General features: G+C 30.2%; 1 protein-coding gene across 1 annotated transcript in view; it reads right to left on the minus strand.

The window, feature by feature from the left end:
• The window catches only part of LOC127175366 (inositol polyphosphate-5-phosphatase A), a 168819-nt gene that overhangs the window by 70995 nt on the left and 79834 nt on the right, over window positions 1–17990 (minus strand). Inside the window, exons 5-7 of the mRNA XM_051126400.1 lie at window positions 13862–13925; window positions 11735–11838; window positions 896–948 (exon numbers count right to left, since the gene is read on the minus strand). Of these exons, the coding sequence (XP_050982357.1) occupies window positions 896–948; window positions 11735–11838; window positions 13862–13925 (221 nt within the window). The remainder of the gene's footprint in view (window positions 1–895; window positions 949–11734; window positions 11839–13861; window positions 13926–17990) is intronic.

Here is a 17990-nt window from a genome sequence, read left to right on the forward strand (position 1 = left end):
CTAAGCCTGTTATTCCTCCGTCACCTTTTCATTACCTTCATCCGGTGTCATCCCTCCTTCAGACGCCTCCGTCCAGCGGCTCTTGTTCTCGTGTCATCCTTATATTGAATTAGCCTCTCTCTCTCTCTGGTCATGTAATGTTGTGTGTCATCTGTCATATGGAAGTGCTCTGCTAACGCGATTAGCTGTAATCGAATCCTGCGGTTCAGACTGGAGAAACTCGCAGGAAAACCCATCGGTCCGCTTACAGTCGCACACAAGCGTGGTTAGTCGTTTAGCAGAAACTTTTATCCAAAGTGACTCGCGCTGACTTATTACAGCTTGGCTTCTCTTCTGATCAGGGCTCGAACCTACAACCTGACTCTTACCAGACCAGAGTTTGACAGAAACTACAGTCAAAGAATAGAAGACAGAACAGGATCCACACTGCTTTCATGGGTTCACCTGCATTTAGGGTAGTGTAGGATGAAAAACCATGGACAGAAACCAGAAATAACTGTACAATAAATAGTATAGAATTCAAGTTTATTTGAGTGATTCCCACGCGTTTTTTGTCAGCCGAACCCAATTAAGGAGTTGTAATTTTTTTTTTTAAGGTATTATTTAACAACACGTTTTTTCCATTTTAAATGATTTATTTTAATTAAATTAAATTTTGTATATAATTTTTTTATTTAAGATTTTTAGTTATTTAAAAAAAAAATACTGAATATATTTAGCATTTTATTTTGATTATTTAATTAAATTTTATTGATTGCTTTTTTTAAATATTAAATTCTATCAAAAAATACTTTGTTTTTGTTTTATTTTAATCATTTAATCTTAAATTTTATTTTACATCATTTTTAAATGAAAGTAAAATGTGTGCACACTATGTCGGTGTCGATGAACTCACCAGTCAGCCAGAGCCCATCGGGTTCGGATGAAGCCTTTTCTGGACCATTTACACTGCAGGAAGAGAAAAAGAGACCTTTAAACTACATCACATATGTACGTCCACTGTATTCACCTGCAGACAAACACATTTATTCATTTGATCAGTCATAATTCATTCATTTTATGATTCATTTAGAAAGGAAACATTCAGTAAGATGACAGTAAAACAGACAATTCTGTGCTATTGCTGGTCTCATCTCTTCTGAACACGTTCAGTGTTTTATTTTTCCAGTTTTGACCAGACCAACATACATACATATACATATACATATACATATATATATATATATATATACATATACATATACATATATATATATATATATATATATATATATATATAAAGAAAAAAATAATTAATTAATTAAAATACAAATATAATATTTAAATACAAATACAATATAATATTTTGTATTTTAAAACAAAGATTAAACCAAACAGAAAAATAACAAAACACGAAATGTAAAACCAAAATTAAAGTTAAAATAAAAATATAAAATATATAAATATAAAAATACAATAAATTAAAAAAAATAAAATAAAATGTTAATTTTAATTGTAAAAAATAAAAAATGATAATTATACATTAAATTACAATAAAAATATAAAATATATAAATATAAAAATACAATAAATTAAAACAAAATAAAATGTTATTTTTAATTGTAAAAAAATACAAAATAAAATTAAGCAATAATATAAAATAAACACACACACACACACACATATATATATATTAAAGTAAAATATAAAAATTACAAAATACTAAACATAAAATATAAATTAAATAAGTTAAAATAAAAATATTAAATATATAAATATAAAAAACACAGATAAACTAAAATATAAAAAATAAAAAATAAAATGTTAATTTTAAAAATTAAGTAATAAAATAAAATTAAGTAATAATATAAAGTATAAATAAATTGCAAAAGTGTAGAAATACTTTCTTTCACTGTTCAGAAATCTAAATACAACTCTGCAAAAGATGAAGAGAATGAGATTTCTCATTAGAGCGTGATAGAGAGACGACAGTATTCCTGAGTAAGTGAGTTGAGTCCTGCGGTTCAGCAGTAAAGCGCTGGATCACATGACTCTCAACATTATTAAATGAGAGACAAATTGATGCTGCGAGTGTCCTGATTACCAATGCACAGAGAAATAAAGAAATAGTCTCTCTCTCTCTCTGAAATCTCTAATGGGGAGTTAACTGCAGCGATGAATAAACTAATTACCGGCCGGGTCACATAATTACAAATTGACTAATTTTATTTAAAAACTCTGATGCAAATGAAAGGCCCGAGAGCGATTTGATTGCTCCTCACATCTTTCAGCCGGCATTAGGACAAGATTAACTGTATCAAATTCAATTACATTTGCATACTTGAATTAATCTGCGGGCTACGGCGAGGCCGAGCGGACCGCGTCAATAACACACTTTTTCTCTGGAGAAAATCATTTCCATATTTTACAGCAGTCTGCAATACAAATACATATTATACAACAGAGAACAACACGCTCACATGAACTATTCCTACAAACACGGACAGAAATACACAATATCTGCAGCTGACAGACGCTCACTGCAATCCAATGAAAATACACCAAGTCTGTCAAGACACTGAGAAAACCAGCCTGAACATTTAAAGCAGCTGCAAAAGCTTGAAGTTTGAACATTTTGATAGTCAGACAAGATAGATGTTGATAACATGTCTTTAGCATGTTGCTAGGACATTTTTAACATGATTAACATGTTGTTAACAAGTTTGTAACATGGTTAGCATTATTAGCATGTAGTTAGCACATTGCTAATCATGTTTCTAACATGACTAGCATATCATTAGCACGTTTGTAGCATGACTAACATGTTGTTAATTATCTTTTTAACATGGTTAACATTTAATTGGCACATTATTAACATGATTAGCATGTAGTTATCACATTGACAAGCATGCTAACATGATTAGCATATCATTAACACTTATCTAACAAGATTGGCATGTTGTTAGAATGATTAGTATGACGTTAACATGTTCCTAGCATGTTGTTCTTAACATGATTAACAAGTTACTAACATGTTATTACCATGATTAGCATGCTACTAGCCTGTTTCAAGTATGATTAACAAGTAACTAGCATGGTGTTAGCATGACTAACATGTTACTAGCCTGTTTCTAATAGGGCTGTGCAAATAATCGCATGCAATTATGATGCGCATCTCTTCAGTAATGCCGGTTCCGTGATTAGTCGTAAATTTCCATCACGTGCAGTCAGACGCATTCATTATGGAGCGGCACTCACTACAAAGAGCCGAAAGAGCCGAAATTCACTGACAAGCCGCGCAATATCGCGTTCATTATCGCCTGCACGTGATGGAAATTTACGACTAATCACGGAACCGGCATTACTGAAGAGATGCGCATCATAATCGCATGCGATTATTTGCACAGCCCTAGTTTCTAACATGATTAGCATGTTATTAGCATGACTTCAACATAATTAGCATGTTACTAGCATGTTGTTAGCACGATTAACAAGTGACTAGCATGTTTAATTAGCATGATTAGCATGCTACTAGCCTGCTTCTAGTATGATTAGCATGTTGTTAGCATGACTAACAAATTACTAATGTGTTTCTGGCATAAGTTACTAGCATGTTATTAACATGACTAGCATGTTACGAGCCTGTTTCTATGATAATTAGCATGTTACTAGCATGTTATTAGCATGATTAGCATGTTACTAACCTGTTTCTAACATGATTATCATGTTACTAGCATGTTGTTAGCATGATTAACATGTTACTACCATGTTATTAGCATGACTAGCATGTTTCTAACATGATTAGCATTTTACTAGCATGTTGTTAGCATGAGTAGCAAGTTATAAACATGTTGCTAACATGACTAGCATGTTATTAGCCTGTTTCTTACATGATTAGCATGTTACTAACATGTTACCATGATTAGCAAGTTATAAGCATGATTAGCATGAGGTTAGCATTTTTGTAAGCATTATTAGCAAGTTACTAGCATGATTAACAAGTTATAAGCATATTACTAACATGATTAGCAAGATTACTAGCATGATTCTAACATAATTAGCATGTTACTAGCATGTTGTTAACATGATTAACAAGTTACTAGCATTTTATTAGCATGACTATCATGTTACTAGCATGTTTCTTTCATGATTAGCATGTTACTAACATGTTGCTAACGTGATTAGCAAGTTATTAGCATGACTAGTATGTTACTAACATGTTTCTAGCATACTAGCATGTTATTAACATGATTAGCAAGTTACTAGCATGATTATAACATAATTAGCATGTTACTAGCATGTTGTTAGCACGATTAACAAGTTACAAGCATGTCATTAGCATGACTAGCATGTTACTAGCATGTTTCTAGCATGCTAGCATGTTACTAACATAATTAGCATGTTACTAGCATGTTGTTAGCATGATTAACAAGTTACTAGCATGTTATTAGCATGACTAGCATGTTATTAGCATGTTTCTTACATGATTAGCATGTTACTAACATGTTGCTAACATGATTAGCAAGTTACTAGCATGTTACTAACGTGATTAGCAAGTTACCAGCATGTTACTAACGTGATTAGCAAGTTACTAGCATGATTCTAACATAATTAGCATTACTAGCATGTTGTTAGCATGATGAGTTTGGGGTTTGTTGCAGCTGTATTAGTAGCAGAGTTCAGACAAAATATCATAACAGAACATAAGTGAACTATTGTTCTGAACACACTGAACACAGAGAGCCCAATCGGGTCGGGTCGGGTCGGTGCGGTGGACGCGGCCGTGCACGGGAAAGGTCAGCGCGTGCGGCGGGTGACAGTGATGAACGCAGGCGAGCGGCGGGTCGGCGCGGGATCCGGCCGTGGAGAACGGGCTCCGGCGGAACGACACATAATCTCATCTCCGGCGTCCGGCGCCCCGTTCACCCTCTATCGCGGGTCAGGCGCGTCACGGATCGGGTGAATCTCATCCGCTGACCTTCTGCCGCGTCTCATAAATAACAGCACAGCTGCTCTCACATAAAGACACAAACGGCGGCTGAGTAATAACTAATAAACAGCAGCCGTGATTGATGAAGAGCAGCGCTGAAACGCCCATCTGTCTCCGCTCAGATTAAACAAGACATCATCTCACGCACATTCACAACCACTGAATCACACTCGTTTCACATTCGATTCGCTTCAGGGGGCGGGAAGTGAATCGCAATAATGTGAAAGCTAAAAATAATGCAAATCAAAATGAACTGAGATCAGTTAAAGAGAAAGTGTGGTCTGAGTCCGGTTCACTTGAAGTCAGCGCTGGTTAAAAAAATAAAATAAAATTCAATGTCAAAAAAAGGTTTTCTTTCAATTTCATATATTATTTAAGGTTTAACTCAACTCAACGGTTAAAGTGAACAAATAAAAACAAAAATATTTTACTGTAGTATAATATTATTCAATATTATATGCTTAATTATAATTATATAATTTAAATTTGATACGATCAAACAAAAAATAAAATATTACAATAATAATTATATTAGAAAATAAGGATAAAAATAGGACAAATGAAACAAAAAATAGAGAATATTCTAATAAAATAAGATTAAATCATTTAAAAGAAAAGAAAAACTGCATTATAGTAATATTAGAATAAAATAAGACAAAATAAGATTAGTAAAAATAAATTAATAAAATTTAAATTATATTATTACAAATAAGAAAAATAAAATAAAACAATTAAAACAAAATTATATTACATTATAATAAAACAAGATTAGATCAAGTAAAATAAGTTGTAAAATAATTTTGTATTATAATAAAAAGATAATAAACTAGTCAAAATAAAATATTAAATTAAATTATACTATTACATATAAAATAACAATATTACATTATAACAAAACAAGATTAAATTATAATAAACTTAATTAAAATAAAAAAGTGAAATAATATAAGATAAAATAAATTAATCAAAATAAAATACAAATAATTAAGATAAAATTAAATAAAATAAGTCCAAATAAATTAAAAATAAAATAAAATTTAATTATATTATTATAAAATAAGAAAAATAAAATAAAAATAAAAAATAAGAAAAAAAATCTAATAATGAAACAAGATTAAATTAAAATAAAATAAAAATGGTAAAATAACAATTTTAAAAAATAAATAAGTAAAAATAAATTAATCAAAATAAAATACAAATAATTAGGATAAAATAAAATAAATTAGTCCAAATAAAATTAAATACATTAAAAATAAAATAAAATAAAATAATATTATTATAAAATAAGAAAAATAAAATAAAAATATAAAAAATAAAAATTGATAAAAAAAATCAAATAAATTGGTCAAATTAAAATAATTAATAATTGAATTCAATTATGCCATTAAATTAAAAACAATGATTAAATTATATAAATTATTAAATTAGAAGAAATATTATATTATATATAAAAAAACTCAAAATAAAATAATTTAATTTAATTATGCCATTTAAAAAAAAATTGACAAAATAAAAAAAAATTTAGTTATAATAATAAAATAAAATACTACTATTATATAACAATTAAAAAAAAATAAAATAAAATAAAACAAAACAAAAAATTCAATTCAATTCAATTAAATAACTGTAAATTTTGAGTTTAGCAAGTACTTTTTGTCACTGTTCTGAAATCAAACACAACACTGCAAAAGACACTGAAGAGTCAGAGTCAGTCTTCTCTCACGCTGATATCAGACCACAGCACCTTCATGACGACTGAAGACCAGCAGATGTGCATCAAATACATCAAACTACCTGATTAAACACAGCAACATGACCTTTCACAAGCCTGTTGTTCTGTCTGTTTCTCTCTTATTCAGTGTTTCAATTAATATTGTCCCGCTGGCTGGAGCAGCACTTAAAGCCATAACTCACGAGCGGGACGTACGGGCCCTAAAGAGGAGACGGGTCACGCGCTCATTACACAAACCCAGAGAAGATCAGGCTTCTGTGGAGTCAAGGGTACAAACACACAGCACACACAATCAATCAGAGCTGCCTCATTTCTGATTGGCCGCTGGTGAAAGCGCCGGCTGTCAATCAAACGGGGAACGCAGGTGATGTCATCGAGATGTTTGACACACTGACAGTTTATTGATGAAGCAGCTCGGGAAACCAGACTGCATCTGATTTACTCCAGCCCTCCTGCAGGAAAACTCAAGACTTCTTAAGAGCAACTGAAGGAACACAATACTATATAGAATATAGAAACAATTTTTACTGTATCTTCCGATAACACAGTAAAAATGCAATTTTGTCTCGTTTCCAGTGCAAATACTCAAATCAAGATGCATTTACTTCAGACAAAAATTCTTGTTTTATTAAAATGAAGTGAGTTTATGATTAAAACAAGAACAAATATCTGGAAAAAAAATCAACTTAATTCAAAGGGAACACAAGTTTCATCCCCCAGTGACACACATTTAGTTTAAATATATTAATATATTAAAATATTTATACTGGACAACAAGACAAAAATACTTTTGAGACATTCAATGGATTAAATTGTGTGTATATACATCTAAAATGATTATTTAGCATTTTTACCATTTTGATATTTTAACATTTTGATATTTTATTTTGCTTAATTTATATTTTATTTCATTTCATTTCATTTCATTTCATTTCATTTTAACAGTAAATATATCTTGATTTAAAGATGTTTAGATATTTTTATTGGAAAACAAAGCAAAAAAATAGGAATCTATCTATTTTATTTTATTTTTATTATTTTTTTTTTTACCAATAGATGTATCTTGATTTAAGGATGTTTAGATATTTGTAGTGAAAAACAAACAAAAATAGGAATACATTTTTATTTTATTTTATACTGCCTCTCCAGTAAATATACTTTGATTTAATAATGTTTAGATATTTTTATTGGAAAACAAGACAAAAAATAGGAACCAATTTTATTTTATTTTATTTTATTTTTTACCAGTATTTTATTTTATTTTTTTTTTTTTTTTTTTTGTGTATTTTTTTTTTACCAGTATGTTTTACTAGTATTTTTATTGTTTTATTTGACTTTATTTTATTTTTTACCAGTATGTTTTCCTAGCATTTTTATTTTATTTTATTTTATTTATTTATTTATACCAGTATTTGTATCTTGATACATCTTTTTTTACATTTAAAATATATATATTTTTTTACAATACATTTTTATTTTATTTTTTTTATTTTATTTTATTTTTTTATTATTATTATTTTGCATCTCCAGCAAATGTATCTTGATTTAATAATGTTTAGATATTTTTATTGGAAAACAAGACAAAAAATAGGAATCAATTTTATTTTATTTTATTTTAATTTATTTTATTTTTTTACCAGTATGTTTTACCAGTAATTTAGTTTAATTTAATTAATTAGTTTAATTTAATTTAATTAATTTATTCTTTACCAGTAGATGTATCTTGATTTAAGGATGTTTAGATATTTGTAGTGGAAAACAAAACAAAAATAGAAATACATTTTTATTGTATTTTTTTATTTTATTTTATTTTATTTTATTTTTATTTTGCATCTCCAGCAAATGTATCTTGATTTAAAGATATTTAGATATTTGTAGTCGAAAAAAAAAATATATATATATATATTTTTTTTTATTTAATTTAATTTAATTTATTTTTATTTTATATCAGTAAATGTATCTTGATCTGAAGGAAGTTTAGATATTTATAGTGGAAGACAAAAAACAGGAATAAACAGTTATTTATTCATTTATTTTATTTGATTTATTTATTTATATATTTTTTGTAGTGCATGCAACATTTAACGATATGACTATGAATTAAGACTTTCTGCTCTTTTTAGGCCTTAACTTGTGGAAGGGTGAATTAAGACTTTTTAAGACCCACAGAAAGCCTGATTAGAGCACAGAAAGCTGATTGGTCAATCCAAAGATCAGACACACATGATCTGAAGTCAAACTGGCATTCACCTCTCAAAATACTCTGTGAATTCTGGTCTGATTTTTCCAGACGCTATGATTGCACCGGTTTGGACGTGTGCTAACGGATCCCTCAAAGCCCAGCGGCGCAAAAGCAGCAGCTAAGCGTGTCCAAACACGGGCCCTCGCCGTCCAAACAGCGCTGCGTCTCGTCCCGGAGCCGCCGTTAATAGGATTCCTTTAGGGAGGCAGATGGATGGCGAATCCGGGCGGTTTCATCTACTAAAAGACGGCATAAATCACGGGATGAAGCCGAGGTTATCGCCAGCCTGCCCGCCTCATGAGAAACCTGCATTAAAGCATTAGTGAAATTAATTCATCTTTCATAAGAGGTTGGAGCCGTATCTGTGATCTACGATAACAACCAATTTCTCACTACTGAGCGCCGGTGTGTGAGAAAGCCCTTGATAGACTACACAAATCTGCTGCTTTAAATGGCCCAACATTATGTGGAGTGCTGCTCTCCAGAGCATCGCCGCAGATTCACGAGCGCGTAAATCAATGCATCGCAAACTTTTCTCTTTCTGTTTTCTCTGGGCTCCGAAGGTGCGCCGCTTCTGTAAACGTAATTGTTTTCTCATCAGGAGGAAGCGCCGCCGGCGGCGCCGTTATTTGTGAAAGAGCTGGAAATCGGTATCGGCGCGTGAAAGGCCAGCGCGCCGTTTTTGCATATATTTACGGGCCGCTGTTTGCCCGAGTGTGGGAGACGGATGGGAGCCGAGGATCCGGCTGACACGCGCTCTTTATTAGTATATCAGCCCTACACAACACAGATATGAAACACTGCCCGCAGTAAATCACACTCTCCGCTCGCACTCAACCGTCACAACACACACAACATCAGCCAAACACACCAAAACACTGCGATCATTCAGCTGGAAACACCAACCAAAAACAAACTTCGTTAAATAATCAATTCATTTAAGTTATATAATATTAGTCAAGAATAACCAGTGAGCTCTAGCAAAACATTTAAGCATAAAATTCACAACATTTGAATGCTTTAGATATCAAAAACTAACAAAGCACACAGTTTTTTGTGATTATTAGATGGCAGGAGCTACAAATAATGTTTAGTGAAGTTCTGTTCTCGAATTTCACACAAAATGCAATAATTATGTTAAAGCTGCATGTCTTCTAGGAGAAACTGTGAGTGTCAATATATTAATTATTAATATATATTATACAAATTCTCAACTCAGTATTAAGTCAGGTTGTGACTTCAGAAGTCTTAAAAAATGCATTTATATTCTCTGTTATTTTATTTTATTTTATTATTATTTTATTTGACAAGTAAATGTATCTTGATTTAAGGAAGTTTAGATATTTGTAGTGAAAAACAAAACACTAAGAATATTTATTTATTTTTTTACATTTTATTATTGTTTTTTATTTTTATTTTACAAAAATAGGTATAAATGTTATTTTTATTTTATTTTACCATTAAATGTATCCAGGATGTTTAGATATGTGTACTGCAAAACAAAAAAAAAAAAAAACAGAAGTACATTATTTTACATTATTTTATTTTATTTTACTTTTATTTTTAATTAATTTAATTTAATTTAATTTAATTTTATTTTATTTTATTTTATTATTTTATTTTATTTTATTTGACCAGTAAATGTATCTTGATTTAAGGATGTTTAGATATTTGTAGTGGAAAAAAAAAAAAAAATAGGAATAATTTTTATTTTATTGTATTTTTTTAATTAATTAATTTATTTATTTATTGCAGTGCATGAAACATTTAATGATATGACTATGAATTATCTAAATCTATCTGAATCTAATCTAAAATGATTACTTAGCATTTTTAACATTTTATTTTATGATTTAGCGATTTATTTTATTTTGCCTAATTTAATTGTACTTTATTGCAGTGAATCATCCACCAGCTGCAGATATTTTGTATCTTATATTTTGTATTTTGTACCATATTTAGATGTTTTTATTATTATATTTTATTTTATTTTATTTTATTTTTTGTACCGCATGCAACATTTAATGATATGACTATGAACTTAAGACTTCCTGCTCCGAGATCTAAGACCTTTTTAGGCCTCAATTTGTGGATGGGTAAATTAAGACTTTTTAAGACCTGCAGTCTTACAAAAACAAACAAAAAAAGTTAAATAAAACCAATAATTAATTATTATTATTATTAATTTATTTATTCATACACTTTTATTAATATTACTATTAACTTAAATAAATGATTTGTATTTTAATTTTTTTAAATTATTTTAAAATATTTTTTAATTATTTTTATTTTATTGTTTTTTGGTTTGTTTGTTTTTTTTTAAAGCAATAGTTCACCCAAAAATGAAACTTGTTATTGTTGAATAAAGTTGTTATTTTAGTTTTTTTTTTTTGCACAGAAAAAATTCTCGTATTCTCGTAACTTCATAAAATTGCAGTTGAACCACTGATGTCACATGGACTATTTTGTCGATGTTCTTGGTACCGTTCTGGACCCTAAATGTGGAAAGACCCTTGCTGTCTATTTAGTGTAAGACAGCTCTCAGATTTCATCAGAAACATCTTAATTTGTGTTCCAAAGATGAATGAAGGTCTTATGGGTTTGAAACGACACAAAGGTGCAATATTCAGGGCTGTAATGGTTTATGACTCAAGAGCTCATCTGAACATCAGGGTGATGCTTTTCTCTCAATGTGACCCTAAAATTTCAACTTAGATTGAACCAGACAAACATCAGGGATCTGCACTCTCAGCTGATTCTTTCATCATGACGTATGAAGGAGCAGACGCACCTCAGGGAAATAGTCTTGAGGAAACTTCTCCTTCTCCAGCGTGGCTGTGCTCGGCAGACTGTCTGAATGCACCTCCTTACCAACCACCTTCCTGAACTTCTTGGCTGTTAAAGGGAAATGAGGAGGAATAAAACAGCACTGATTAACATGCAAACATGCAGGAGTGTTCAGAGACGTTTATTAGAGTAAGAGAGATCAGGGCGACTGCGCCACCTACTGATCTCACACACATAAACCACACACCACAACATCTCTTCATATTACACCTGATTTTACATTCTCATTCACACTGGAAATTAATAAATATTACAGCCTTTAAAACCCAAATGACAATACAAAAATATATTTTCTCAGTCTTTTTTAAGTGTATTTGTTCTCAGCATAACTTAAAAAAATAAATAAATAAATAAAAAGTTCAACATTTATTTAAAAAAAATAATAATAATATTAAGGTAATAGAAATATATACATTTTTATACATATTTAATTATAAAATTTCTTAAATAATTGTTTTAATTACATAAAATCTCATGGCTTTAATGCGTCTGGATGCTTTACTTGAACTTATTTTATTTAGTTAGTTTCTGTGTGATTACCACAATAGTAATTTATAATTTATTATTATTTACTATAATAATAATTTTTTACATTTCTATCAGCATTTTATTTTATTTTATTTTATTTTATTTTAGTATAGCATAGTATAGTATAGTAAATGTATCTTGCTTTAAGGATTTTTAGATATTTGTAGAGGAAAACAAAACAAAAATAGGAATACTTTTTTTTTTTTTTTTTTTTTTTTTTTTTTTTTTTATGCAGTTTTACTTTATTTTATTTAACCAGTAACTGTATCCGGATTTAAGGATGCTTAGATATTTGTTATTTTATTTTATTTTATTTTACTTTACTTTATAAAATAAATTAAAATAAAATAAAATAAAATATTATTTTATTTTATTTTACCAGTAAATGTATCTTGATTTAAGGATGCTTAGATGTTTAGATAAAAACAAGAATTTATTTAATTTTATTTAATTTAATTTTACCAATATATGTATCATGATTTAAGGATGTTTAGATATTTGTTTTATTTTATTTTATAAAATAAAATGTTAATTTATTTTATTTTATTTTACCAGTAAATGTGTCTTATTTAAGAATTTTTAGATATTTGTAGAAGAAAAAAATAAATAAAAATAGGAATACTTTTTATTTTTATTTTACCAGTATATGTATCTTGATTTAAGAATGTTTAGATGTTTAGATAAAAATAAGAATTTTTTTTATTTTATTTTGTTTTATTTTATTTTACCAGTATATGTATCTTGATTTAAGGATGTTTATATATTTTATTTTATTTTATAAAATGTTTATTTTATTTTATTTAATCAGTAAATGTGTCTTACTTAAGGATTTTTAGATATTTGTAGAAGAAAACAAAACAAAAATAGGAATAATTTTTTATTTTATTTTATTTTATTTTACCAGTATATGTTATCTTGATTTAAGGATGTTTAGATGTTTAGATAAAAATAAGAATTTTTTATTTTATTTTATTTTATTTTATTTTACCAGTAAACGTATCTAGATTCAAGGATGTTTAGATATTTGTAGTGGAAAACAGAAGAAAAATAGGATTCATTAATTAAAATACGCTTCATTCTCTTTTTTCATTTTCTTCTTTTTCTGTCTTTGCAGTGAAATCAGGTTTGGCGGTGAGATGTGCTCAGGTTTTGTCCCCGCATGATGGGTTTGATGGAGAGCGTGATTACGGCCATCATGTGAGAGATATCGTGGTCTTTAAGAGCTCCGGGTTTGAGCGGGGCTGCAGGGTCCGGCGGGGGCTAATGCTCACACCGCTGTAATGGGAGTGGCTTTAATTAGTGTGACCGTCGGGACACGCGACCTCCGACCCCTACCGCTGATGAGGTCAGCGCTAACTGTCCAATAGCTTGAGTGCACTATTACCACAGGCTGAAATCTCATGAATTAAATCCTAATATTAATAAGCATTACTGTTTCCTATCGGTTACTCCATCTTAGCATGTTTTATAGCTTCTGAAACAACCTTGACCGCGCTGGATCGAATGGGATTGATGACACGCCGTATTAAAGGGACACACGTACCTTTGAAATCAAACTGCTGGATGTTTTTCAAGGATTCGTGGATGAAGTAGCAACATCCTAGTGCCTGAAAGACAAAGAGAGAGAAATCACTCAACAGAGAAACACAAAACGGTGTTTTCTTTAAGTTGCTGTCATCTTCTGGTCGGTAGATGTGCATGAGTGGCATTTCTTCACCTGTTTTGTGAAAATTGTGGTCAACCGATATGTCGCCATAGCCGATATATCGGCCGATATTTTGCATTTTAATTATTGGTTTAGCCGATATGTCAGAAGCTGGACTTTTATTTTGAAATGCATTACATTTCAGCAATTGCTATGCCTGTGTTTTTAATATTCTTAAATTAAACACTGTGATATCAAATATATCTGCTTGATATTGGCAATTGGCTGTCAAAAATCGGTCCACCACTACTTAGCAATATAGCAAATGCTTCTAATTAAAACTATATTGAAATAGATTTATTTTCAGAAATTGTTATGTGTTTCTACTACTTTTAAATTAAATATTATATCATCATATATCGGCTTTAAATTTTCCATCTGCCATCAATAAATCCATATCGGTCGACCACTACTTAATTTTGTAGCAAATACATCTATATACAAACACAATTTATTATATTTTGCAATGGTTATGCATATGTTTTTACTATTTTTAAATTAAATGTTGTGATATCATAAATATCGGCTACTGGCCATCAAAAAATCCATATCGGTTGACAACTAGTAAAGTAGCAGGAATACATCTAAATACATCTTTGAAATAGATTTTGTTTAAGCAATTGTTATAAATGTGTTTTGACTTTTTAAACTAAACATTGTGATATCATATATCAGCTTTATATCGGCCATTACACATTACATGTGTTTTTACTATTTTTAAAATGAGATATTGTGATATAATAAATATCGGCTTTAAATTTGCCATCTGCCATCAATAAATCCATATCGGTCGACCACTACTTAATACTGTAGCAAATACATCTATATACAAACACAATTTATTATATTTTGCAATGGTTATGTATGTGTTTTTACTACTTTTAAATTAAATATTATAATATCATACATACTAGCTTTATATCATCCATCAGCTACCAAAATATCGGCCATCAAAAACAATATCGGTCGACTACTACTTGGTAAAGTACCAAATACATCATATTAAATCAGTTTTGATTTTTTTCAGCATTTGTTATGCATGAGTTTTTACTATTTTTAAATTAAATGTTGTAATATCATAAATATCGGCTATTGGCCATTAGATATTAGCTATCAAAAAATCCACATCAGTTGACAACTAATTAGAAAAGTAGCAAAAATACATCTAATTAAATCTATTTTGAAATAGACTTTGTTATAGCAATTGTTATAAATGTGTTTGACTATTTTTCAATTAAACATTGTGATTTCATATATCAGCTTTATATCGGCCATTACATATCAGCCATCAAAAATCAATATCGGTTGATTACTACTTAGTAAAGTACCAAACACATCATATTAAATCTGTTTTTATTTTTTTTTAGCAATTTTCATACATGTGTTTTTACTATTTTTCTCTTAAATGTTGTAATATCATAAATATGGCTTTCAATTTGCCATCTGTCATCACTAAATCCATATCGGTCGACCACTACTTAATATTGCAGCAAATACATAAATTACACAATTTATTATATTTTGCAATGGTTATGCATGTGTTTTTACTACTTTTAATTAAATATTATAATATAATACATACTAGCTTTATATCATCCATCAGCCGCCAAGATATCGGCCATCAAAAACTGATATCGGTTGAGTACTTGGTAAAGTACCAAATACATTATATTAAATCTATTTTGATTTTTTATTTCAGCAATTGTCATACATGTGTTTTTACTATTTTTAAATTAAATGTTGTGAATATTGGCTATTGGCCATTAGATATTGGCCATCAAAAAATTCTTATCGGTTGATAACTAATTAGTAAAGTAGCAAATATATTTCATTTCAGCAATTGTTATACATGTGTTTTGACTTTTTTTAAATTAAATATTTTATCACATATATTACCTATATATCAGCCATCACCCACCAAGATCTTGGCCATCAAAAAAAAAATCCATATCGGTCGTCCACTACTTAGTAATGTAGCAAACACATGTAAATATTATCATTAATTAAATCTATTTTAAAATACATTGAATTTCAGCAATTGCTATGCCTGTATTTTACTGTTTTTTTAATTTAAACATTGTGATATCATATATATCAGCTTGATATTGGCCACTGGCCATCAAAAATCCATATCGGTCAACGGCTACTTAATTATTGTGATATCAGTATATCGGCTTTAAATTTGCCATCAGCCACCAAGATATTGGCCATCAATACGTCAATATTGGACGACCACTACTTAGCAATGTAGCAAATACATCTAAACATTACTATTAATTGAATCTATTTTGGATTAGATTTCCTTTCAGCAATTGTCATACATATATTTTTACGCTTTTTTAATGACATATTGCAATATATCAGCCTTATGTCAGCCATTAGATACCGGTCATCAAAAATCCATCAAAATCAATCATTAGTTTAGCAATCTAGCAAATACATCTAAAAACAAGTGAAATGAACACTTTCGTTCCTGTCGGGTCAATAACGCATCTTTTCCCAGCAGATACGGTTCGTTGAATCGAGTGACGTCAGCGGTGTTTCATAAGTTCACGTGTTTATGTATAACCCCGCACCACAAAAGAGCACAAACTCGCTCTTATGAATATGAAGAAAAGGTCTCTTTTCTTATGTAACGAGTTCACGGCGCTCAAATATAACATGTAAATTATAGCCGGAGCCGGTTCTGTCAAAGCGCTCGATCTGAGCCGCTCAAAGCAGCACAGTCAGAGTTTAGCATGACCAAAGATTTACTTCAATAGGATTATATTCTTAATTTTTACTGAACAATCAGACAGTTTCTGTGTCTGTGGACGGCCCAAACAAACGGAGCCCGCGGGCGTAAGGCGCCGGGGATTTGATGCGGTTCACAGTTCACTAACTGCTTTTCTGAGGGGCTTTTGCACCTCCAGTCCTCAAGTTGGCCTAAAAAGAGCGAAACCTGCTTCCTGTCCGCTCGGGGCTCAATGCAGCGGCCCAAAACTGCGAGCTAAAGCTCTCAATAGCGTCTAAAGACGCGGAGAGACGCTCAGGAGTCATGGGAGACGGACGTCCCGGCGTCGGCGAATACAAACGCTCAGAGAATACAGTTAGGAAGCAAGAAAGGAGCACAATAGGACTGGTTAGAGACCGACTGAATGGCCATCTGACGCTCTCAGGTTCTCTCTGCTTCACTGATCTTCACACATATGGAAGCTCCGAGTCCAAAATCAACACTCGCCAAGATCCCAACGAGAGTAAAAACTGGCTTGGCGAGTAAATGAAACCCAGTTACGTGCCAGTTGGCTGGTGACTTTATTAGGACCCGCAAGCGAAAACATGCCGCAAGTCTACACTAGCACTTTGTTCATGTTTTTGAAAACAAAAATACAGTAAAAAAAATTGTGAAAAATTATTACAATTTCAAATAGCTGTTTTCTATGTGAATATCTGTTAAAATGTAATTTATTTCTGTGATGCGCAGCTGAATTTTCAGTATCGTTACTTCAGTCTTCAGTGTCACATGATCCTTCAGAAATCATTCTAAAATGCGGTTTCCTGCATTTATTTGAATAAAAATACAGTAAAAAAAAAAAAAATCTGTAATATTGTTATAGTTTAAAACAACTGTTTTCTATGTGGATCTATATTAAAATATCATTTATTTCTGTAATCAAACCTGAAATTTCAGCATCGTTACTCCACTCTTCAGAGTCACACGATCCTTCAGAAATTGTTCTAATATGCCGTTTCCTGCATTTACTTGAATAAAAATACAGTAAAAAAATCTGTAATACTGTTATAGTTTAAAACAGCAGTTTTCTATGTGAATCTATATTAAAATGTAATTTATTTCTGTGATCAAATCTGAATTTTCCGCATCATTACTCCAGTCTTTGGTGTCACATGATTTTTCAGAAATCATTCTAATATGCTGATTTGCTGCTCAAGAAACATTTCTGGTTATTATCAATGTTGAAAACAGTTG

The sequence above is a fragment of the Labeo rohita genome, chromosome 13, assembly GCF_022985175.1.
Source record: "Labeo rohita strain BAU-BD-2019 chromosome 13, IGBB_LRoh.1.0, whole genome shotgun sequence".
Classification (NCBI taxonomy): domain Eukaryota; kingdom Metazoa; phylum Chordata; class Actinopteri; order Cypriniformes; family Cyprinidae; genus Labeo; species Labeo rohita.